At 36.7% G+C, this 26,588-nt stretch overlaps 2 protein-coding genes across 2 annotated transcripts; one reads left to right on the top strand and one right to left on the bottom strand.

Annotated features, from left to right (window-relative positions):
• Positions 1-2,643: 2,643 nt before the first annotated feature.
• On the top strand, positions 2,644-9,545 carry LOC134792489 (uncharacterized). The gene is made up of 6 exons (XM_063763766.1): positions 2,644-2,865; positions 3,735-3,926; positions 6,326-6,504; positions 7,356-7,552; positions 8,260-8,528; positions 9,411-9,545. The coding sequence occupies exons 1-6, from the start codon at positions 2,648-2,650 to the stop codon at positions 9,520-9,522; spliced, it is 1,167 nt and encodes a 388-aa protein (XP_063619836.1). The 5' UTR covers positions 2,644-2,647; the 3' UTR covers positions 9,523-9,545.
• Positions 9,546-12,283: 2,738 nt separating this feature from the next.
• Positions 12,284-24,965, bottom strand: LOC134792488 (homeobox protein Nkx-3.1). The gene is made up of 3 exons (XM_063763765.1): positions 24,043-24,965; positions 19,711-19,818; positions 12,284-12,844 (listed from the first exon to the last, which is right to left on the bottom strand). The coding sequence occupies exons 1-3, from the start codon at positions 24,455-24,457 to the stop codon at positions 12,474-12,476; spliced, it is 894 nt and encodes a 297-aa protein (XP_063619835.1). The 5' UTR covers positions 24,458-24,965; the 3' UTR covers positions 12,284-12,473.
• Between the last annotated feature and the right edge of the window lie 1,623 nt (positions 24,966-26,588).

Raw genomic sequence — 26,588 nt, 5'->3', positions numbered from 1 at the left:
GACGGAACCGGATTTTTATTTTACTTAAGTTATTTTTTTATTTGGCCTATGTATTATTTTATTTGATGTATGGTACCTATATATGTATAAATACACTTAGGTGCCTATACCTAGAAAAACTTTTTCAACAAGTGGATTCCATAAATTTATAAGTAACCGCTTACAAAACAGACCTAACTTCCAGATTTGATTGATATCGTTACATGTATAAGTACGGTGTGTTTTTTTAGTTTTCTAATTTCTTTTAAACCACTTTCACTTTCTTTTTTACCTTTTTCGTTGACTCGTTCCTTTGCAATAATAATACCTGGTTTTTGCAGCATAAATAGGATTGCAAAGTTCAATTTCCAATGGCTTCTAGAGTTTATTTCCCGTCAGGTTAATAGGTCGATAGTATAGGAAATGACCGGCTGTCGCAGCGACTTTCGAAGCGCCCTCAGTAAAACTTTTTTTTTGTAAAAAACGAGCAAAAGATAGAGATATTAACTGAGTTACCGGGCAAATCCATCTCTGTAGTTTCCTAGGCATTGTTGAAATGTTTTCAACTGCCTGGGGAGAGCGCAGAATCTTTTAAGAAATGTAAATATTTTAGGCAGTTACTTGCATTATTTAAAGAATGAGCTATGCTTGCTTGTTTTTACCAGGTCCAACCAAGTCCGAGTCGTGTCGTAAAATCGTTAGGTTACAATTGCACATTTCGCAGCTTAAGACGTAAAGTTAAATGGTTGTACTGTACGAACTTTTTGAAGTGAAAACTTCTTTAGTGGCGCTGGACACTTTTTGAGGTGGAGAAAAAATGATAAACTCGAGACAGCGTAAGGCGATCACGTGACCGTAAGGTTTAAATGGCCACTCATTTAGATGGAATCAATAAAGAAAAACTCAATGACATTACATGAAAAAGGTTCTAATCTTGTACGGGATGAAATACGAGGATCTCACAGTTACATTCTAACTTTATATCACTCAAATATAATTCAATAAAGCTACATCTTGATGAAATCGCTAATAAAAGTGAACTCTAGTACTGGTGAATAAAACTCATGACATTCATGACCAAATATATTTAGATGCGAGGTCTGCAAGGTAACTTTACAATTTCTATTCGAATTTTAAACAATTAACGCTACCAATTTGAATTTCTAATTTTAAACAAGCTCACTGACCAGCAATTTCGGAACTAAATTTTTTTAATAGAAAGGAGGATGGGTCAATTATTGGACTAGTCATTAAGTTTTCACTTCTGTCGGCACTCCCGGAGTGCAACCCGTTGTTTTTTTTATATTTAGGTACTCACTGTACCAAATTAGGTACCAAAAATCATATAGGTACACGGTAGGTATATCATTTTCATATATTTTTATAAATTACCCATGATTATGGTAGTTTATTTTCTTTATTTACCTAAGATCTTTTTATAAAGTTCAACATGTGCCAATATTGTTACGACTCTGAAACGCCCTCTACCAGGAAAATGCTACTTGTTTCAAAAGCAAAGCTTACCTTGTTCCCATCTTACTCGGTAGCGACATCTAGTTTGCAACTATGACCCCAGCTAGACGCTGAGTTTCGACGCACAGCTGGTTTGAAGCGCACAGGTTCAACTATATGGTTTTAGCTGGATACCTTAGTGTTTCACATAAGTTACGATAGGAAGCGCTGCTTATACTTTAACCATGTAAATTTAGTTATGTCTTAAATATTGATAAAGATATTTAAATTTGATAGAATTTGGTTCTTCACATGAACGTTTATGCCAAAGGTTGCAGCGTAGTTGACACTGGTTAATACTGAGAATTGACATCACGTCACGTCGAAATGACAATTACTTTTTCTTCTGCTCCTAAATGCGAAAACAGGCCTACTAGAATTCTTATGAAAAAGTTTATTCCATACATATTGTAATGTTCAATATTGCTGCTAAACTAAATAGGACGTGTAGTATTTAAAACTTTCGCGTTTTGAACACATATTAACTCACTCTGTGTCGAAACGTCGGTAAATAAAGGTAATAAAATAAATTCGCGATAGACCCGTCTATAAATGTGAGTTAATAGGACGTGTATTATCAGTTCTTGTTCATATATTTTTGTTTATTTAATTATTCATCATCATTAGGTACCTAAATATATTAGCTACTACTTTTTAGAACGACCTATCGCGCACATCTCTGTTACGATATTTAGATCATACAAAACCAATATGAGTAGGTATAGGGTGCTACATTAATTAGAAAACAAATAACTGTATAGGATTTATTAAAAAAATATTAACACTCACGCCACATAAGGACATAAAGGGGGACACAACACAACCATTAAACAATCGCGGGATGTTAGTGTTCTGTGGATTTCTACTCTCTTTACCAACAGTTAGACGTTTAAAGGTGATACGATCACAGCTCTTTCATCGCGGGTGAATTTTCCGCTCCGTAACTCGAATAATCTTTCATCTCCTATTTATATAAACCAGTTTTTTGGGAGCTCCGTTAATATATAGTTCCCACGAAACAAGAGTTCGAGGCATACTGGACATTGTAAACAGTCAAGACAAACGTTTTGCATATTAGGTTACTGCAACTAGATGGGACACTAGTATCTCGTCTCTCGACGACACAACATATTTTTTGTAGTAATTTTTTTTTGTAATGTTTCCAAAAATCGCTTCACTTTTGTTTATAAGTGCTGCTTTTGCGTCGAAAATGTTCGAAAGCGATTTAAACGTTAACGATTTTTTGCGAACGGATTTAATGCCGACTTACTTCATTGTGGAACAGGCTGATACTAATGTGTCTGTGCCTAAGAGTGCTGTTAACTCTGTCAATGGATCGATCGACGCAGCACTGTCCACCCTCGAGTATCACAGGTGTGTTTAAAACTTAAGATTTAAAATTTAATTTAGAAAATTTAAAAAGATACCTAGTTCCTGCCTAGTCAGTATAGTGACCGTGACCCTGCCTACGAAGCTGCTGGAGGTCCCGGGTTCGGATCCCGGTAAGGGCATTTATTTGTGTGTTTATTTTATCACCAATATTTGTTCCTTCTACGAGTTATGGATGTTATCTATGTATCAGAGTATCTATAAAAAAACCGGACAAGTGCGAGTCGGACTCGCCCACCGAGGGTTCCGTACTTTTTAGTATTTGTTGTTATAGCGGCAACAGAAATATCATCTGTGAAAATTTCAACTGCCTAGCTATCACGGTTCGTGAGATACTGCCTGGTGACAGACGGACGGACGGACGGACGGACGGACGGACGGACGGACGGACAGCGGATTCTTAGTAATAGGGTCCCGTTTTTACCCTTTGGGTACGGAACCCTAAAAAACTATATTATATAGCTAATTTAGCTATAAAAATGTTTTTAATATGAAAAAGATACCGTTTTGTTATACAAAATGAAGAAATTTAGCTGCTTCCAGCTACAATTTAACTCATTAACACCTATTCGTTATAGTTTTGGACACTGCTCCGTTTACATAGGGTAATTCACCAGTAACTGGCCACCGGCCAATAACTGGCCACCCCAAACTAAAAATGAATTCTATTCATCTATAAATAAACAGAATTAATTTTAGTATAAGGTTTCAATACCTAGAATAACTAGCCACCTTAATACTAAAATGAATTCCGTTTATAGGTGAATACCTATTAGAATTCATTTTCAGTTTAATGTGGCCAGTTACTGGCGAATTTAACTATGTGCAGACCAGGTATCTTACCTACTTTACAGAAAAATGATGAACGAATACCGCTGCCGCAATTTCCTCGCCGAGCAGATCCTCGAAGAGATGGGCAAGCCGGTGCTGCAGACCCGGCTCGGCACAGTTTTCGGCCAGAACAGCCTGACCCGTCGCTCGCAGGACCCGAGGACCAACGTCCTGTACGATGTCGGTTCAGCTAACTATCAGGACTGGCTTGCTAAGTAAGTGGTGAAAATTAAAATTAAAACACTACAGCGCAGCAGCAGCGGCGCAAGATAGTTGGCGTGACTTTTTTTTTAATAATGCTTGCTTACTACCTACTTATAATTATTTTTGTCATCAAGCACGGGGTTTAGTGATCGTAGTCCATTATAGTTACTACTATTACAAAAATCGTGCGTTGAACTCGGCTCACGCATGTGCCCGCTGATTATTTAGTTATTCCGTTCGCCTGACGAGAGTATTTTTATGTAGGTCCGAGTAGGTAGAGGAAAATTAAAATTAATATTAGATACGTAAATGGTAAAGTCTAAAAATATATAATGCGACCTGTTGGCAAAACTCACTTTAATATTTTATTATAGGTTAAAGCTATTTTGCTGTTTTAAAGTTTTATTTTGAAAGCAATAAAATGTAACCTAGTTTTGTAATTAGTGTAATTGTAATTACCTACGCTTATATGGTCAGTAGCATAAAAATACTTTGCTCTTTTTGGCGGCGCAGGTATACCCGCCACGCTTCCCGGTGTCTTTTAATTGATAAAAAGAAGACTATTAATATAAACATATTGACCAAACTTACTAATATACCAATTTGTCGCACTAAAACGCTAACACTATATAAATACACAGAACCTCTATATAAATACAATACTACAGAAGCGTACGAGGATATGCTTGACATTACACAAACGACAATCAATACCATTATACTTATCCAACAATTTCTTCTAGAACTATTGTCACGATACATTAACAAGCTATACAATACCCTCACGTGTAGAGCTGTGATTACAATTAAAAACAAGATAATAATGCCTGCATTTATGTATCTCACGTGACGCACTTCCAAGTGACACTTAAATATCAGTCCAAACACGATGACTGCTTCCAGCACGGGCGCACCCCAGGCAAACAGGTTCGTCACTAAATATATTCGTCGAATGCGATTATTGAACACTTTCACAATATCCATGTAAAACATCATATTTACGACAAACAACCAGTGATACATCACAAGGCTAGACAACAGAAATACCATTTGCTCCAAAATCATGCTCGGTGGAAGTTTGTAGAAATCCAAATTAACTTGATTTGGCTGGCAACTGTTTTTAATACATAGAAGCATTGAATGAATTCCACATATTGTAACAATATTTAAAAATACGTTATAATCGAATCGTCTCCACTGCTTTATGAGAATCCATGAGGTGATACCAAATATTGACACACAACACAATGTTAATAGCAAATATTCCATATGCCGAAAAATAAATAACCGCCACGATTTCTTTTGTGAAATTTGTAGATAATATTTTATTGTTGACGAGAATCTCTTCAGAAGTATCATTCATTTTTAGTGTTTGTTGTCTTGTCTTCTAACTACTCTGTATAAAGAGTCTTCTTTTGAATATTTTGTCAAAACATCACAACAAATGTGATGGTTTGGCCGTGCCACACGGCAGCGAGCTGGAGCCAGTTTTATATTATAATTTTAGTTGTATTTTTATGTAGTTTATGATTTTTATTTTTTTGTTTATACTTAATACTTGTTATTTACGTAAATTGAAATGTGTGAATTCCTTTTTCTATATATTCTATATACATAGTTATTTGTTTAAGAAAAATGAAACTATCTGAACTAACCGCGCGATGTGCTTCGTAAATGAAACGTAAATAAGACTTGATGTATAATTACCTGACTCAGTTAAGGAAAATATTTGATTAAATATTCTACAAAACAATATGTACATACGTACCGAAACCGTAAACGATTAAAAATAAATTGGATGCGAACAGTTCAAGGGAAAAACGATGACAGTCCATTATGACTATTATGAGTGAGTGTAATCTACATAATATTCAATGATGTATAGGTATACATAGGTATACTGTACCATAACTTTTATAGAGTTAAATAGGCCTATTATTTACTGAAAATAAATAAGTTTTATAAAGTGTTCTTTACATCATACATTTTTACAACGTCACACTGCCGATATTTTTTTTGAATATACCTAATCATCTAAGATTCTAAGTCTAAGAGATGTTTAAAACAATTGAATGGTATGATTATAGTATTTTTCAAACTTGATGGGTATGCTGACAGATGTCATCTCCATACCATTTTGAATGATTTGGCGTTTTTAGGTTATAAATTATATGGTGATGACACCTGCCACCCTACCCATCGAGTTTGAAAAATACTATACAGTAAATCGCTGTTCGGATCGGTAAATCGGAACTTGGAAACGCTTCTAGGTAGTATATCCTCGTGGTAGGTATTTATTTAAAACTAGAGCACTTGCGTACTTGCCGCTATATTGTCCCTAAATAGGGGTAGGTATCTACATGTCCCAGGGCGCTAAAACTTAGTTATTGAGATATGATACCACTTTCAGAGTAGCAGCTCTAAACGACGTGTACCGACAATACAACGCTGTGGGAGGCACTGCTCCCATCTCCAATTCTTCGTTGGACCAGCTGCAGACCAGGGATGGGTACGAGGTCTACGAGGGTGGTGACGTCAGGGCATACCAGGAACAAGAGCAGCCAGTTAACCATGACGTTGCGAAATTTAGTAAGTCTGTGGCGTCTCCTCTAGCTGTATCACTGCCAACGTCGTGTCATAATAATCTAACAGATGGCCTTAGGAAGCTAGAACGCAATTAGTAAGAGACCTACATCGCGCTTACGGAGTTTTAAATGTCACTTGCTACATATATAACTTCCGACCAACTCCCAGTAGACTTCGGTCCCCAGGCATAACACCCGCCTGGAGAGAGTACTCTCTATTGCTTCTCTACCTTCTACAACGGTATGATGATGGTGGATTCTGTAAAATGAAATTAGGTATAAGGAACTGAATTTGAACTTTAAAAATATGTAAGTTTTTGAAGTGATGTTTTGACATGAGCATAATATTTCATTTATTAATTGCAAGAAATCAATTACCTAAGTCAAATTACTTAGTTACAAATCAAGTTAAGATTTTTTAAGGTGGAATGCCTTTCCTGCACTATTTAATTAAAGCATTGAGTAATCATAATCAACCAATCCATCATATCGATCGATATTGAATGGTTTACATGGCGATTAGACATCATTACATTAATGAAAGGTCGATTGACGTTAGTCGACGTAACGGTCGGCATAGTGTGAATAAAATAAGAGGATGACACACACTAGAACGGTTCGGGTCCGGCCGAGGCGTCCAACACTTCAGTTTTCTAAAGAAAGCATCAAGTGATCATCTATCACCCGTCATAGAAGACGAAGTGTTGAAAGCCTCGGCCCGAACCCAGACCGTTGTAGCATGAGTCATCCTCTACTAAACATAATCGTGGACTCTCGGCAAGATTTTACTCGCCAAATGGTACCGCAGCTTACTAACTACAGTTTATTTAGGGATGGTAAAATATCTTGTTTCAGGCGGTGCCTACGAATACTCGATGCCCCCTCCCCCGCCGCCGCACTACCACCACCCCGCGGCCGTCCACGAAGAGTACGTGATCGAAGACAAGCACCACGGGCTGGGGCTGAGCGACCTCTTCGACATATCACTCACGGGTATCGCCTTCTTGAGCTTTGGCATGTTCGTGCTGCAGGTGCTGATGTGCATTTGTTCGGTAAGTAACAAGTTGTAGATGGCATTTACGGGGTTATCTCACTAATCCGCATCCGAGCGTATCCACGCCGCTCTAATGTGTGGGCGAGACAGCGCTGTGCATGTATATAGCGATAAACAAAATAAACATATAGCGATGTCCCGCTCGCACAACGGAGCGGCTTGCGGATCCGCAACCAATGTCAAGACCGCCATACACAGTGCCAGTAGCGCCTACATATTTTATGCTAGCGTCCGTCTAAGCTTACTCTGTACAGACTTTGAAGAAACTGAGTTAGATACGTCCGACTCTTGCTGTACTCTCTTTACTCTACTTGCTACTACTACTACTACTACCGCCATACTACCCTCATCTACTCAATACATCACTGCTACTCTTCATAGTACACCTCACACATAAATAGGTACCTAAACAAAGTAAAATCATTTCCACCTACGCTTAATTCACATAAGTATTTAGTAAGTATTTTTATCTCAGGTACTTATTTAAGGATGACTCACGCTAGACCGGGCCGTGCCCGGGCCGAGGCGTCCGACATGTCATTTTCTATTACGGGTGATCAGTGATCAAGTGGTACTTTTCATAGAAAATAAACCCCGGAAGCTCGGGCCCGGCCCCGGCCTGGTCTAGCGTGAGTCATCCTTTACCGATACTCCGGATGCCTCACATAACCACCTCTGAATAATATTAACTTTAATCTATTTCAGAATCCTCAACCACCCCAAGTGATGCAGATGGTAGACAGCAGCAGTGACTCTGTGAACGTCGACGAAGTATTCCGATTCAAGCGCGATGAAGAACATTCTAGAAGTAAACGCGCTGATCCGAAAATCGCTACAATCAATACTCTGGCCAGATATGCGATGATAGCATTAAAACCGCGCTCGACTCCTTGCCTACATAGGGCATTGTGTCTGGGGAATGGACGAGCAAGGAATATGCAGGATGGTAACAAATATTGGTTGCCGATTTGGAAGTAAGTGGAAAGGATTTACTTGTTTCTTGCTGCAACCCGCGGTCCCGGAATCAATTGGTGTCATTTCCCCTGGGGGTAGATTTCCAAAAAATATAATGTTATGTTCATTCCCAGGCCTTAAACTCTACATGTGAATTTCATCCAAATTGGTGTTGTGGTTTAGCTTTGAAAAGAAAAAAGACACTCTGAGTTACTTTCGCATTTATAAAACATATTAGTATGGATACGCGCCACAAGAAATGTAAGCTTAGGCCATAGCTCACATGTAGAAATATTTGCCAAAAGTTGAAGATATTGGGAGTCTAATTTCTAGTACCGTAAAATGAGGTGAGTAGGTGCAAAACTGACATTCATACCTCGATAACATTTTATTTTTACATATGCAAACTGAATGGTGTATATAATAAGTGCTCCGGACGTTTAGTTTGTATTTTAGTTTTTATTTTATTTTGGGTAGTTCCATTTCGTAACTTTGACGATAAACAGGAAATCCCACCTCACCCCGTAGTCCTTCGTATTTGTGGTGAGTTGTGTTTTCATACAAAGGTGATTTTGGAAGATTGTTGGATCGATTTTTTTTTATGAGTATTAGTAATAGCTCCATTTTAAATTGGAATACATTATTTTTGTAGCAGTAGCCTTAAAATCCCATCTCACCCCCCTTTCACCCCTTATCTCCCCATTCATAACCCAACTCTCCCCGCGAACCCTACTCACCCCATTTTACGGTAGTGACTTATATCGGTCAAAACCGGTTCCACCGTTCTTTTAAAATGTATAAAAATTCTCCATATAAAATTTTCCTAACTTGTATTTTTCTTTCCCTAAGTACAGTCACAAATTAGAACCAAAATATATGTTTACATCTTTTAAATATTTCAGTGCTGGAGTAGCATGGACGCGCGGAAAAACGTTGGGTGCGTTGCGCGCCGCGGCGCTTGGACTGGGCGGAGCAGACTGCGATGCGCTCTATCCGCCCGCCCACTGCTCCTGAAGATTACATTACGACGGCATTATTAAGGATGACTCGCGCTAGACCGGGCCGGTGCCGGCCAAAAGCATCACGTGATCACCGATCAGCCGTCATAGAAAATGACATGTCAGACGCCACGGGCACGGCCCGATCTAGCGTGAGTCATCCTTTATGCTAAGCCACCGCCAATTTTCAGCCACGATACATGGTTTGTGTCTTTTTATTACTTTTATTTAGTGTTTAAATTAGTTTCAATTCTAAGATTTTAAATATTTATTTGTTGTCAATACATGTCTGTTGTAGAAATGTAGTTAGGTACATTAACAGGTAGTGTACAGACATTGTAGATAATTATCTAACGCATCAATATATGTACCTATGTATTGGACTAAATACTGACGTTCCGTCCTTTGACATTATGTTAATGAATCACCTACCTACAGTTTGTGATCTGCCAACACAACTACAAATCTCTTTGAAAGGACAAAAATTGTCACATAAGCAGTGACCCGTTTTAATTCCTCTTGAGTGTACATAATTTAATGATACGTACTTTTTACTTTTATATTAAGTATGCACCAAAGTTTGGCAGTGTCAGAATTAACTATATCCTATCCATAATTATATCGACTACCGTAGGCTCAAAGGGCGTACTGCATAATGCAGCGTAATGAGCGTAATGCAGTTATACTCAGATTTTTTTTTCTCTATCGAATGGTATATTTAACGTCTCGATAACTTGAAAAAAATGTCCGTTAAGCCCTATGAAAAATCAATGCTTGAACACAATTTTCCAACGCATTTTGCCATATCTGCCAATTCAAAAAAATGTTGTGAGACATTTTGGCGTAACTCCCAACTTTTTGTACGATACACCTTTTGCATCGAAAATTTTATTAAATCTTATTTAAGTCTTATTTTTAAGGTCAAGAAAACGTACAATTTATCATTACCTACTGCACAATGATATGTTTATTTATACTTATATATTAAAGTAACCGTAATTATACACGTCACGTACATTACGACTAATTAGGTAATATTACATTAAATTAATTAAATTTAAGTATGGCATTATTATTTACAATCTCGCATATGGTATTTTCTATATAACCTACATGCTACATTTCAATTAAGGCGGAAATAAATTATATTATAGGTAAGTACATACTTATTTTTAAATTCAACTTAAACAAGTATTAATTACAATGTAAGCAAAAATGTACACTGGTTACTGAGAAGATGGTAGGGTATTACTAACAAAACAAGATCTGCAACCCCAACTATTATAATGCCCTCACCAGGCCACCATGCATAAAACCTAAAGGCCGATACAGACGGACTGCAACCAGGGGGCCGATTTTTGAATTCCAATCGCTCGATTTCGGCACTCGAAAATCGGTGGAAAACGGAGAAATGCTATTTTTTTTAATACGAGTGATAGAAAGTCGTAATCGAGTGGTATTGACCACTCGTTTTCAATTCTATTAGTAGAATTTAAATGCCTAGTAGTGGAGATATTATTGAAAAAAGTACACGAAATCGAGCGGTCGAAATTCAAAAATCGGGCCCCAGACTGCAACTTGTAGGTCTGTAACGTTGCAGTTAGCGTGCAGTCGGCCTGCAGTTCCTTTCAAATTGCATTCGGGTTGCAGTCAGCCTGTACCGGCCCTACCCAAAAATCCGGTCAACAATTTAATTTTCGAATGTCCCATGGTAACAACTACATAACAATGTGTGGCGTGTCAGAATAAGAAACAGGTAGTTATAATACTGGCGCATTCGAAAACTGCATCAATCATTCATTCATGGAAGCCAAGAAGATGACAATCGTACATCAACAAACACCTAACGAAAAGTAATAAAAAAATGCAAAATGACAGATGCTACAAAAAGCCACTTGACTATTTCCATACATTATTTAAGTTTCGATTGGTGATTTCTATCAATGATTGTCACCTTAGCTAGGTTCTCTAACCGCCATATTCGTTCAACCTATCGCTACAATCTCCCGCTGTATGGTTGGATAATCGCTAAACGATTTTTTTTCCAGTGCCACGCTTTTAGGTCCGATTGTATAAGTTTATAAGAGAAAATGGTAGCTAGCAAATGTTATACCTGTTTCAAAATAGTGTTAGCCACACGTCCGATTATTTGCATTTAACAGCAGTAAATTTGACAACTGTCTAATTTAGGCCATGAGCAATGTGTCAAAAGTGGCAAGTTGATCATTGCGTACTTTTCGCACCGCAATTAAAATAGTTAGCACTTTGAGCATTACGAAAATAGGACGGTTAACTTGTGAATGGCCGTGCCGATGCTCCGAAGATATTGTTTTATTATAACGAAACATTTAGACACATTGAACACATTATGTTTAAAGAAATAGAGTCGTTAATCTATACTAACATTTCAAGGCGGTTATAATCTGCTTTTACTACGAGGGGATTATCCTAATTTGTGGTTTACCACTCAATGGTATTGTATTCTTGAGACTCTTTGAGTAAACTAGCTCAGATCGCTTGATTCACACTATACCTATACGTCTTGCCATGCGAGCCCGGAAGTCGCTCCACACTTTGAGAACTACGTCACAGAAACTTGTAAAATGGATTTGAAAGTTGTATGTTAAGTTCCTTGATAAAATAAGTGACGCTCTTTACCGTATACTGCCGCGGTTAGAATTTACGATCCGTAACTCATTTTATCTAGTAAATTTGAAAAAAAAAAAACAGTGGCAGCGCCCGCGTTAATGCCACAGTAGATATGTACCGCTAAAGTAATGCAGCTGCAGTTGATATCCTAATGTCACCTTAAAGCATCTGACAACTTTTGTGGCCGACAGTACCTGATTAGCGAATATTGAGGGCCAATGAAGTGTAGCACTTCAAATCGGAATACTCCTTTTTAGTTGCGATTTGATTTCCTCGTTTTATACATTCAAACGTAACCAACACTTCAACTTCACAACACTACGGCGGACTAGATGGCAATGTTACTGGGGTAAATACACAACCAAGAGGGGCATAAGCATACGGATTCAACAGCGAATACGCTTGTGAAGCGTGTCCAAATATCTGGCCGGGAAACAATCCCTGTCTCTGCGCAATTTTCAGCCGTGACGTCAGCTGCTTTTTCCACTTCGTCCGTCGATTTTGGAACCACGTCTTGATCTGGACCTCAGTGAGGCCGAGGGCTTTGGAAAGTTCCATCCGTTTAGAGACGCTGAGGTACTTGTCCAATTTGAATTCGGCTTCGAGTCGTTCCAGCTGTTTGGCACTGTAGGCCTGGCGAGGCTTACGCTCTGGCCCGGCACGCCGCGGTCGTCTGTTGTTTTTTTCATCTGAGAAATAGAAACAGTTGATAATTAATGATAAATATCAAATAAAAGTGAAAATCATAAAATACATGTATACATGTATGTGTATTTTTTGCTGCCGCATATGTATATAGCCGTAACAACCAATGGAAAACCAATCTGTGTTTATTTCGGCTTTAGTCTGTTTAGAATAGACTACCAATGGATAGAAATAAAATAATATTCGTTTTTATTGATGTAATATTTTATATCCTTACGGTTTATTTACTAAAGTCGAGGCAATAGGCCTGATGACAAATTTTGAAATCCCTTTTATTATTGTCGGTACACTTGTATTGGTTCCGAAAAACACAATATTCCAGCTATACTCATAAGATTTAACATAAATAATTGCATTTTATTATAGCTAGTTTAAAACTCGCGCGAAAACGCCTCGCACGACATTTGTGACGTCACCATTTAGTTGGTGGTAGGGTGGTAGACATTGTTTACATACTTACAGTTACGAATTTCCCTTGAATCAGAATGATATTGTTAATTCAGCACCATATATTACGATTAGGGATGATAAATACACTACAAAAATGTATCACAATAACTCATTTTACACAAAAACTCTCACACGGTTGCAATTTAAGATGAATTATTTAGATACATGTAAATTTTGAGTGAAAATCACCGAGCGCCGGTTTTACTTTTTATTTTTTTCTAGTTACGACAGTCAACATGGCAATGATAGTTCCATTCAGCCAAATAATTAAAAAAGTTTGTTGGTGTAATATCGTATTATTTAGCATTTTATTTAGACAATAACAAATAGATATCTACTTTATATCGTGTAATCATATTTTTTGGGCGTAATAAATGTTTAGTGGCGAAATAACATTTTTTTTTGCACCTTCGAACTCTTTGGTGAGAACGTATGGATTTCGGTCAATGAGGTTGTCTATGTTGCTCTAAGAAATATGTTATGGATTGATGACGTCACTGTTTAGAATGCTTCTGATTGGCGTTTCAGTAATAATGGCCGATTGGAGAATTTTGCACTTTTATTTTATTGAATATATTAATAATCCTTCAGTTTATACTGAGATTGGGCCATTTTTTTGAATCATATTAACATATATGTTTCTTTGAAACCATTATTTCCATGATTCTTTGTTACTTGCAACAGGCCTATTCCGAGTGTGATTGGTCCTGATCGATGAGTACCTAATCCAGCAAATTGAACTTTACAATCAAGCGTTAAATATTTTTTTTTTTTTTTTTTTGATAGGCTTCCGTAGCTCAATTGGTTAAGAGCAACACACGGATTGTGGAGGATGCGGGTTCAAGTCCTGCCGGAAGCGTAAGTTTTTCCATTTTTTCCTTTAATATAAAATTTGGAAAATCAAGCGTTAACCCTTAAAAAAATGTAGCGTCCCCCCACCCAGTTAACGAAAGCCCGCCATTTACAAAGTAGCTCTCACTAAAGACCAATACACGGTGAAGTTTTGTCGACTAATCGGAATTGTCGCAGGGTCTCGTTAAGTGGCAATAAACACAATCATTCTGTTTGGACGCGCCTGCGGGTTGACTTGGTACGCAAACACAGGCTCTGTGGCGAATGATGCGCTAACGCTATGCTAAACATTTACGTAAGCCAGTGGACTATATTTTAAACAAATTTTATGGTATATTTAATTACACAAACGGGTCTACCGCGATATAATTTCATTGTTTTTACCTTTAATTCCGACGTTTCAGCTGAGTTGCACCAGCTGTGGTCACGGAAAGACTGACGTCCCAACAAATGTCAACGGAGATATTAATAAAACACCACTAAACTACCCGAAATTAGTTTATAAAAATGTTCGGGTTAGACAAAGAAAGAGCAGCTACCCGTTAAAGCCTTTTTGCCGTATGTGAAAGGGATAACGGACAAAGTTGGATCAGTACTGAAGAAATTCTCCATTAAGACTGTATTGACGCCGTTATCTAAAGTAGCAAGTCTTTTACGCAGCCCAAAGGATGTCATTCCGTACCAGAATCCGGGTGTCTACAAGATAGAATGCAGTTGTGGAAGTGCGTACATTGGCCAAACTAAGCGCAGCGTTCAAGAGAGGGTGAAGGAACACATAGCAGCTGTTAAAAATCGCCATGTAAACAAATCCGCAATAGCTGAGCACTTGCTGACAACAGGAACGAATCACTGGATTGAGCTACATAAACCCAAAGTCCTCTCCAACGAGCGACACTATTATCCGCGGATCGTGAGAGAGGCGATTGAAATTAAAAAACACCCTAAAAATTTCAATCGTGAGGACGGGTACAAATTATCGTCTACTTGGGGACCAGTGATTCAAATGTTGAAACCAGCAGATATATCTTCGGACCAGTGTACGGATACTGTGAGTGTTGCGTGTCGTGCCGTGGACAATAAACATTAAACTTTAACGGGTAGCTGCAATTTCTTTGTCTAACCCGAACATTTTTATAAACTAATTTCGGGTAGTTTAGTGGTGTTTTATTAATATCTCCGTTGACATTTGTTGGGACGTCAGTCTTTCCGTGACCACAGCTGGTGCAACTCAGCTGAAACGTCGGAATTAAAGGTAAAAACAATGAAATTATATCGCGGTAGACCCGTTTGTGTAATTAAATATGTGTACAAAACGCGAGAGTTTAAAGTGTTAAATTTTATGGTTTCTATTATAACAGCATTACATTGGCTGATGAAGTGAAATCATAAGCAATGGTCATTGGAGTATATTTTATATTATATTAGCTATCGCTCAATGATAAAAATAATCTATTGGGTTTGCCTTGGAGATTAAATATGAAATTGAAATTTAATTAAATCTACCCGTGATAAGTGATGAATGAACACCCCTTGCATGCTGCTTGAATGCTTTTATTAAGAAAAATTGAGGTTTAGGTATATTAGGTACAATTTAAATGTGCATTACAAGTTTTAATGTAAAATTTTAACTGAGTCACGTACGTCCAAAAAGAATAGGTACCTGCTCCTATACGTAAGTTTAGTCAAATCAAGCCTGCTAACATTTTTTGTATGTAGGTAGGTAATAAACCCTTCCAATTTCCACGCAACTTACTCTAACTGTAGATTAGGTACTAACGTAGCTTCTTTACCGCGCTTATTTTAATCGTTTCCAACAGCCCGCGTTAAAGCGGTAGGCAAACACCGAGCTTTGTTGGCAATTATCGGTTGGCAGCTGTTTACAGACACCTCGGTGCGAAGTCGCGACCACCGACCGTCGGCTAGCGACGATTCGACGAACGTCCGCGCTGACTGTTAGTTTTACGAATTAGTGCGGTGGGTGGACATTTTTCACGACTTACGGTGCTTGAGGATTGTGCTTGAATTAAAGAGTCAATATAAGTTATGGGCATTAAATGTATTGCACCATACAATTTACTATTTGAACTCAAAATTATTGTTGACTACGGTTCTCCAACCCAGTACCCGGAAGTAATAACACCTAGAAATTAATGTATTATATGGTGCATTCTACCATCATTTTCACCTACTTCTGAAAATGCAGGCAGCTTATTTGTGGTCTGATATATATCCATAGCGCGTCTTAAAAAAATATAGAATCAAACCAAAACTCTCAAAATAATTGAAATCTGTTAAGTAAAAATCTGATAGAATGCTGCTAAACAAGTATTAACCCATTTTTTAGGTGATTAAGACCAATCTTGTTTCACATTTGCTGCTACAAGATAAACTCTATTAACTTCTTAACACCCTATTAATTTAGGTTAATTTCCTTATGTTCAAAAATGTTTTCTAGACAACCCTGCTAAGAATAAGAAACTGCTTGAAGCAAAGTTTTCTGGAATCTTGTGTCCAAACACAGTACTGACTAATTGTTTGAATGTCCGAAGCATAGAAAGTTCGAACTAGTAGGCTCTTTTCCCAGAGGTGCCACGCTCACACTAATTTTATAGCCACCGTCCGCAAGTGAGAAAACAGTGGACAAACAACGAGTTTGTCACCAATAAAATGAACCAAAATGCTGTAAATCAAACTACCTGGTCACGCTTAAACAGTTTGTTAAGTTGTTGCGTGGGCTTCCCGGTTTAAGATAATTTACTTAGTACAAATGGTCAAAAATGCCGTGATTATGATTCTTCCTTATTTTATTTTATCATCTATTAATTCGTTCAATCATTTCCATAAAGGACCAAATAAAAAAAAAGCATAGCGCCATCATATGCTATTTCGCCTTCCAAATATGTATATTTCATTTGGTAATATTCGTTATTATATCGTTAAGAGATAAAGGTTTTACCTGCCTATATACTTTACCGTCGGCACTTGTTCTCGGATAACTGGAAACATTTTCTTAGTGTTGGACACCTAAAATCCTCTATATCTGATAGCTGAGACACCGCATAAAGTAACGAAGTTAGGAAAAACATACGTGAATCATCAAGATCTTATAATAAACAGAGCTACAAATAATGATTTGGCGAGTTGCGTGCCGACGCGTGTGAAGACTCGCACCCGCCCGCGGCACGCAACGCTAACGACATGAGGTGTGATTCCTCTTGGGCTCATTGATTAATACTCGTATTGAGATGAGTTATCTTTTTTGTCTATGCTACAAACACGCAACCGAAGTAACCCTTTCTGTGTTCGTAATTAATTAACGAGCGGCCAAAAGAAATTTATCTAAGGAAAAACCATCGCCCCTACCTATTTTTTTTTTGTCGGAAGTATTTGCCTCATCGACATCAATAGGTATACGCAGTGAGTATTATATTCTTTGGTATACGCCCTCCAAATTTTTCGCCAATCTGATTAAATTGTCCGATCAAATCAGGTGGTGCGGACGCAAACGCCAATTCGGTCACTTTCAACAATTTTAAATTTATGGTGATATTTGAGCACTCTACTAGCGTCACAAATTGGTATTCTTACGTCCGCACCCCATTTTATCGGTAATATCAGTCATAATCGGCGGTCGAATTCGGCGAGTCAAATTGGCGTTTGCGTCCTGATTTGATCGGACAATTTAATCAGATTGGCGAAAAATTGTCCCCGTCTGGTCAGGCCTTGAAGTACGGTACATAGAATTGAAGAAAACGCAGAAAACGAAACGAAACGCTATCATGTTCATACATTATTTACCTTAGCGTTTCGTTTCGTTTTCTACAAACAATTGTTATCTCGCTGGTATTGCCAAAGATGATGGTGTGCAACCAGAGGGAATGTTCCCGATTTCGTAGAGGTTGAAAAGGATGCCGGTAGGGGCTCTACTTGCGTCGTCACACCGGTTCTCTCCCACCTCCATTACAACGGCATTCTCCTGAACGAGGTGTGGTAACTAGAGCGGCCGAAAAATTAAAGGGCTACTTTTATATGTATATAATATTTACAATTGTTTATTTGTATGAACCTACTTTATTAGAACATAATTTTATCACTAGCATTTAGTTCTCCGACAAGTCTGTACTTCAGCTAATAGTTAATACCTACCTACTCTTCAAATTTAGGGTACTTTTTAGTAACACACTTATTTTCGACTGACATACAACGAGTAGATTTGGTAAAACATGTACAATAGCAATTCTTGCAATACACATGAATTACATATCTTCCTAAATACAGAGAAAAGACCTAGCTTTTGTTTAAGTAAGTAAGATTCAACAATGTACAAAAAGAAAAATAAATACTTAAATAATGAACAAAACACCTTGAACAGGGCGCGTTGTTTTTGGATGTTTTTATGACTTTTTCGAATATTAAGTATATAAGTCCGTCCGTCCATCCGTCCGTCCATCCGTCCGTCCATCCGTCCGTCCATCCGTCCGTCTGTCACCAGGCTGTATCTCACGAACCGTGATAGCTAGACAGTTGAAATTTTCACAGATGATGTATTTCTGTTGCCGCTATAACAACAAATACTAAAAAGTACGGAACCCTCGGTGGGCGAGTCCGACTCGCACTTGTCTGGTATTTTTTGCTTTATCAATCACCTAAACGGCAAACCACCACCGGCCACCAGTTTATCCGTTTAGGACTTTAGGTGATGAACTCAAAAGCAAGTTATACAAAACTATATCAGATAGATCAAAAACTGGGGAATAAGTAGGACAACAACTTTAGTATTATTCGGAAATGAATTAGTTTATTATAAAACACAATCCCCCTAATGAGGGCGCCACTGGACGATACGGCTCGATTCGGAAAATGAATTAGATTTCTACTAGACTTCAACAAGTTACGATATGGATAATTTAAAGATATTTGTAAGATAGATATATATGTCAAATTTGACGTTTCCGCGATTCTGGAGGTCATCTTGAACGATTTCGACAAGTTATGACTTAGATATCCAAGTCACATCTAGTCGATATCTAATGTAGATCTAGTTGATCTCTAAATCGTCTCAAGATCTTGTGATTATCTCGAAATCCGAATAGGCCTGTACGGCATACTAACATTTTTTACAGTTTACGCGCGCATTTTCGAGTAAGTAGGTACCTACCCGACGCGAGGGTAATATGAACCGATGCTCAGCAGTTAGCACTGTTAGTGCTTGAAAATATAGAGACCATCCGGGCTCTCCATCAAAACATGTCGCGCGAGTGAATAAAAACACGTGAGTTAAACCGTAAAAAATGAGTAGTTAAATGAGTAGTTTAAATCTCTATACACACGTATTTTGTATAGGTTAGTTAGTTAGTTAGTTAGGGCTTCTGGGAATTTTCCGCGCATCGACAACCATTGTGCCTATTTTGCGTGAAACGAGGTAGCGCTACTCTTAACCACCCCAGCTCCTCCATGAAGCCTTAGCCATGTTTTCACGTTGCTAACTGCATCTTTTAGTATGCTCGGAGTCCCTAGGTATGCTCCTGCATTTTGTATAGGTACGTACCAAAGAAGGTCGTGGAGGGCTGATGCGCCGCCAGCCAATGCGCGTACGCATGGCCGGCCAGCAGCCCCTCGCTCAGCGCGCTCAGCTCCGGACACGACGTCGATGACACTGCCGTGCAAATTTCATCATTATCAATTATCATTTATCATTATGTTTTCATCATTATTTGCAGCAAGTATATCAGTACAACCGCAAATTTAATTGGAGCGTCGTTTTGAATAAAAACAAAGTCCCTAATGATATACATCGGGTGCTAAATTCTGTTATAACGAAAAATATAGTCGCAGTTTTTTGGTAAAACATAGGTCCCTTTAGAATATGTGGGCGTATCAAAAATACGCCCACATATTCTAAAGGGGCCATGTATGCCACGATGGTAGCAAGTAAGGTGCATGGTGAGTTGGTGAGCGGACAAAACGTACCTTCCTATGGATGCCTGCGAAGTTTGCAACATTTCCACTTCTTATTGACACCCTTTTTGAGATCGGAATGTAGCTTGTCAATTAATATAAAATGTTGCTAGCAATACTTCGATCGCTAAAATTGTAACACTGCTAATAATCTTCAGTTAGCTTTACAAAAGAATAGAGACTTAATTTCCACTTTACGGATTCATGAAAATTCCAAATTAAAAAAAAGATGAGGCACTATTTAATCGTAAATTATCAAACTGTAACTTTTCCATCTATTGAGCCATAAATTATTTAATTTACCTATATATTAAGCGTGCTTTGCCTTGGTATTATTATAATATGTATTATTTTATTAAAAACTTGTGTTTTCTGTAGTGTGCACCATATATGACACGCACACTCTCTCACATGTACCCTATATATACCCTAGCATAAGTATCATATATCAGAATAAACCTATACTCCTGAGATAGTGTTTGTCTTTACGTCCTACCTCACATGGCGACCCTGCCAGTGCGGCCTTGTGCTGCACTGGCGGTGCGCCGCGCCAGCCAGTGAAGGCCGAGAAGAGAAATAAAAGATTAGACCTGTCGGACTATGAACAGTTATGGTGAACTTTTAGTGATTTAGCGGAACTCTATAAGTGGTAGAAATAATGTGATAAGTTCGACTTCACATTCGACTAAGTAAATAGAACAATTATCAATACAACATAGTGTGTAATACTGCGTAATAATATTCCAATGAATATCGGATAGTGAAATAAAGAAAATAATTACCAAAAATAAAATAAGTGACCGTAAATGTGACATAAATAAAAATGGACGCAATAAAAATAAACAAAAAACTGGGACTTCTAAATTTTGTGACAATATGTTTGCTGCTGGACGTTGTTCGTGTCGGTGGATCGGGGCGTGGTCTGCAGCTACGGGTGCCCTAAACCAAGGCACGAGGTCCAGCGGATCACAGTGGTAGTCAAAAAAAAAATTGTAAAAAAAAGTGAAAAACAGACAATAATAATTGAAGTGACTTCTATTTTTAAAGGTTTTAATCGTACATTTTTAAGGCATTCATTTTCTAATTAAGTGTATGAACTATTGATAACATTTCATTTATGATAATGCCGCTAGATGACGAAACACAATATGGATAAAAGGGCGGTCATTATATACCGAGAATAATAATAAATTTTCAGTCTTAAGTTAATTTTGGTGCAATTTTTTTTTCCTAGAATTATTATTTTTCCTTGCCTCAATTTGCTTTCAGGTGATCATTCATATTTTTTTTTTCACATTTGCTTAAGTATTATCAGTACATGAATGACACGATTACTTCATCCTTCTTGAATACCTATAGCCCACATGACGGCGGCGCGTGTACTCCATATATGGAATGGCACGCGAAGTCTGTCATTTCATCTCAAATTTCATAGTCTTTCTGCACTGTTTTAGATATCTTAAATTCAATGTAATTGTATTATAAATTATACTTAATAAAACTTAACTTTTTTTTTCAATAACAAATGCAAAAATATACCGCAATACCTTCTTTTAACTATATATCAAATTATACTAGATTAGTGATGTTTTAAATTAAGGATTATGGTGACTTTTAAGACTTTTTTTTGTGTAATTTAATTTGTACCGGAGTTGACATATAATACGGGCATGATGGATTTAAGAATAAAGTGAAATTAAATGATGACAATATTGATAAATGAGAATAAAAACATAATAAAAAAAAAGATTTAAAAAACAAATGTAGGATCGTGATCGTTGATGAAAAGTTTATTTGTTGGCATAGGAATGTTTAGAATTGCTTTAAAGTTGGATTTTATGGATTGTGTTTTATAAATGTTTAAAAATTGTAAGTATAATAGGTATGTAAAGAAAAGAATGGAATAGTTTTGAGTTAAAATAATAATAATAGGTATGTAGTTTGGTTTTTGAACGATAATAGTTGAGATGGAATTGCATAATTGGATCGCGTTTTAAGTAGTGCTTGGGAAGGCTGATATGTATAAGTATTTCGAAGAACGATTAGCCTGATCAACTAAGAGTTGTTGAAATTCTTATATGTTGAAGTTTTCAAGGTGTTGTGTTATGTGGTTGGTTTTGAATGTGTAATGTTTGTGTATGAGAGGGAAATATGAAACAAAATACTTAAATATAAATTGAACATGCCTATCGCATCTTCGGTGGCCCGAGAGGCGGCCTTGAGCGATACGGTATAGCAAGGGTACGCCAGGATACAAGGCAGGCACGGAATCCTTGGCGTCTGACCATGATTCGGTCGAGTATCAATCGTGGAGACTCCTTGGACACGCGGAATGATATTGTGTATGGATGTGTTAAAAGAACTGCCTGTATGAATAAATAAATAGTATGTGTGCGCGTTTAAAAATAAATTTCCTTGTATCCTGAGCTAATAAATAAATATATTATATAGTAAGGTCGGCCGACCACGTATGTAAAAGCGTTGCGTACCCTTGATCTTTGATTTCAGTGAAGCATAAAAGATGCCACTATAAATGAATAAATAAAATTAAAAACAAAGAAAATATAGTTAAACGAATGACGTCATAATGAAATAACTTGCAAGGAACTGATAATGTAAAAAATAATAATAAGGAATGATATTATAAGGTACCAATGACGAGTAACGAAATTGTTACCTATGTATGTAAGTAACACTTGGAATGACGAAGAAACGTATTGTATTGACGAATACACTACGAAATTGGAAATTAGTTGTAATACCTATTCTTTTAACTTTTGAATTTATTTCAATATATCTAGTGTAGTTTTTTGTGTTTATTGTATTTTTTATTTATTTTTTATCTTTTTTGTGTAATTAGTTTTAAAAAATCATGTAGTTATCATTTTGTTAGTTAGGAAATATAACTTGTGCTTTTCGATTATATTTGTACATAGTAATAATGTTCGAATGTGTTTTTTTGTGTTTTTTTATAAATCTTTGTTTTTTTATTTTTTTTCCTATGACTAGCATATAACTGTGTAGTGTACCTACTTTATATTTTCGTTTCGTCATCAAAGCGTGCTACAATTGTGTTTATTAACTTTGATTATTAGTTTGTCAATTATTTTATAATTATGTTATTATTCTGCTTTGTTTTATGACAAAAGATACCTTAATCTTTTTTTTGTTATTTTTTTTTTCTCTTTGTACAACCAATCTAAAAATTTAAATAAAAAAAGGTTAGGTAGGTACTTACCTACAATAAATATTGATTTCTCTTAGATTTTATATCTTGTTTTTTGCATATTTTTTGTCATAAATTGTAAAACAGTGTAACTCTAACTATTCACTCTTTTCATATTATTACTAGATATATATATAAAAAAAAATATTATTTTGTAATCTTATAATATTTTATTTTACTTTTGGAAGGGAGGTGTAGTGTGCACCATATATGACACGCACACTCTCTCACATGTACCCTATATATACCCTAGCATAAGTATCATATATCAGAATAAACCTATACTCCTGAGATAGTGTTTGTCTTTACGTCCTACCTCACATTTCAAACAAGCTATCTAATTACTTTTAATACCCTTAGCGCCACTTGCACCATCCTACTAACCCGGAGTTAACCGTTTAAACTGTTAACCCAGTGTCAAATTGTACTGGTAACCATGGTAACTCCAGGTTTAACCGGTTAACCCCAAGTTGGTGCAAGTGGCCCTTAGTGTTTGGACAAAATTAGCCTCAAAATACTTAAACTAATATAATATATTTGATCATAGACAAATTATATGTGTAGGTACTTGGTAGGTATAAGGTTGTTCTTCAATCTAACCAACAGAAACCAGAGTTATGTCTTTGTCATGATTTCCATTTAAAAAACTCCAATCACAATTCATTTAGGTACCTACTAGCTATATTTCGCTCTTACCATTATGCTCATCAGCTGCTCCCTCAAATTGTTCATTTTCAGATTGCGATCTAGTTTCATTACTACACTTATTATTTCCTAAAATACTATCAATCAAAAAAGTTTTACTCTTAGCATTTATTGCACTGTCACTTCTTAGTTTAGCAGGCACTACGATACGAGTCTGATCGTAAAATTTACCCCTATGTTCGTTAATATACGGGTTTTGAATTATATTTCGTATTTTTTCATTGCACCTCCCGCGCTCACTGTTTTCACAAATAACATCAATAGTTTCGTTTTCACTTTCATTGTCGCTTATGGATTCACTGTCTTCAACTGGATTTTTGCGAAGATCACACACAACACTATAATTTTCATTTGTTTTTAAAATGGCATCGGTTTCACACGTGCTGGATATGTGATTAAAATCCATTGTTAGTTTTTAATTACTGCTATGAGATGTTCAATTATTTATAAAGTTTAATTATAGTTCAATTTTTTTAAATTTTCATAATAATAAATAAAATTAGGTCCACGTCAGTAGGTATAACAGACCATACTAACTGAGATTCCGGTGCCGCATCATCGCCGCGTGAACTGATAATTGCTTTCGAAAATAGGTGGTGCCAAACAGTTTCTGTAGGTACGAACAACACCGAATCCTGCCTCGCTACTGGCTGTTTAATAAGTAGGGGGGGCAACGCCATCTTAAGAAGGAGGGGCCTACAAACCGCCTGTGAATTTTCACACCTTTCTTTTATTTGATAACACGTTATGTCAGGGCTCTTACCCTCACAAAGGATCTCTAAAAGCTTATGATGGGCATCGGATCGAATATCTCGGTTATTGTTTGATTTATGTCGGCAATTTGGGTGATTTATTGTAAACGATCTCGGGTTTAATGGAGGTGGTTAAGAGGGATATTTGAATAGATAAGTAAGTAGATATATACTTCAATATTTTTCGGCTTTACTAATACTTATCCTACAACACAAAATTATACAAGGGCCCAACTTGACTCCATAAAGTAACAGGTGAAGTGGCCAACATGTGGTATCCATGGTCTGCCAAGTATAATTATGGTTTGTAATCTTTCAAAATTTAACTCTGCCGAGACCATCACAATACCCAGGGAAAGGTCGGATAAAGCGAACACCCCAGGCAAAGCGAAATCGGCCTCCCAATCCTAAACTATTCGTCTTTGTCACACCATGCGGCTATATGATGTTTAGGATCCTTCACTCTATGAGCGGCAAACGTCATAAGGAGCGGTCGCTGCGAGCGTCTGCGGTGACGATTCAAAACGTGTTTTTAGTGTAAAATATTCGATTTTGAAAGGTAAGTACATTGTCTGTCATCTTGTCGTAGTAATGATCTCGAATTTTAATGCAAGATGCTTCTATTGCTTAATAAAATATCTTCATTTTACAATGCATTTCTTTTAAAACAAAGCAACGGTTATTTTTTGAACATTCTTAATTTCGTAACCTGACTGATTGGGCAAAGAGGATAGCGTGTTCACGTTGAATTTATGAGGTCAATTTTTTTTATGATATTTTGTTACAGATGGAATATAAATCTTCTTCTATGCCATGAAGACTTATGCTTATGAAATCAGTGAAAAATATACCAAAAGTTACTTGTGATAACTTTTTCTAATTAATATTACTGAAATGATCTTATGTTGATTAAAATTCCCATAGTTATTGAGTTTACTAAGATTATGACTGATATTTGCATTGCCCGGGGGCCTGTTTCACTTTTCCCGACACCCTGGGCAAAGCGAATAAAATATCTTTTTTTACGTTTTGTTAAAAATTACAGAAATTGTTAAACATTGGAGGCTAATGTTGTTTTAAATTAAAAGATTATTAAATAAAGACTTATTATAGACACTTTTTTAATTTCTACTGTGTTAAACTTTTCTGTTATGTCATGTCAAAAGTAAAGGTGTTTACTATACCCGGACTTCCCCTACTTATCACATACGAAATAATACCTTCTGTCACTAGGCTTGTGCCTGCTCGGTCACTACTATACAGAGAGCGCTCCGCTCTCGGTCAATCGGTCAAACGAACTAGTTCGGTCTTTTAGTTCCTTTAGTTCAGTTCGGTTGTTGAGAGCCGCGGGAATGAATAGGAGTCGATTTTTCATTGGTTTCTTTCCAATCTTTGGTAACTGAATACAATTCAACTTGTACGATACGATGTGTCGGTATTAAACATTAAAACACCTTAACATAATTTAAAAAAATCAAATATGTCGAAATATATTTGATTTTACGTGTGTTAGAATATTGTTATTCTATGTACAAATTGTATTACGTATAAAACTGACCTGTTTCTCTTTGACGTTCAATGTTGATAATATATTACACTATTTAAACACTTAACACAACATTACGTGAATTTTACAGAATTTGCTATTTATGTGGGTAGGTACGATACGAAACGACCGTTGACAAGAGAAACAGTAAGTCTGTTAACTTACTACTTAAATTTGTAAACTACTTTGAAGTAATTATATTTTGAATTAATATTACTGATTAATAATTATGTATAACG

Source organism: Cydia splendana, chromosome 7 (genome assembly GCF_910591565.1).
Source record: "Cydia splendana chromosome 7, ilCydSple1.2, whole genome shotgun sequence".
Lineage (NCBI taxonomy): Eukaryota > Metazoa > Arthropoda > Insecta > Lepidoptera > Tortricidae > Cydia > Cydia splendana.
This window is presented reverse-complemented; position numbering and strand designations above follow the sequence as displayed.

Coding starts and splice junctions, on each gene's coding strand:
- LOC134792489 (XM_063763766.1), top strand. CDS start 2,648: ATGTTTCCAAAAATCGCTTCACTTTTGTTTATAAGTGCTGCTTTTGCG. Junction 6,505..7,355: donor CCATGACGTTGCGAAATTTA/GTAAGTCTGTGG, acceptor ATCTTGTTTCAG/GCGGTGCCTACGAATACTCG. Junction 8,529..9,410: donor TATTGGTTGCCGATTTGGAA/GTAAGTGGAAAG, acceptor TAAATATTTCAG/TGCTGGAGTAGCATGGACGC.
- LOC134792488 (XM_063763765.1), bottom strand. CDS start 24,457: ATGGATTTTAATCACATATCCAGCACGTGTGAAACCGATGCCATTTTA. Junction 19,819..24,042: donor AGCAGCTGATGAGCATAATG/GTAAGAGCGAAA, acceptor TTTGCACGGCAG/TGTCATCGACGTCGTGTCCG. Junction 12,845..19,710: donor GCCCTCCACGACCTTCTTTG/GTACGTACCTAT, acceptor TCTATTTCTCAG/ATGAAAAAAACAACAGACGA.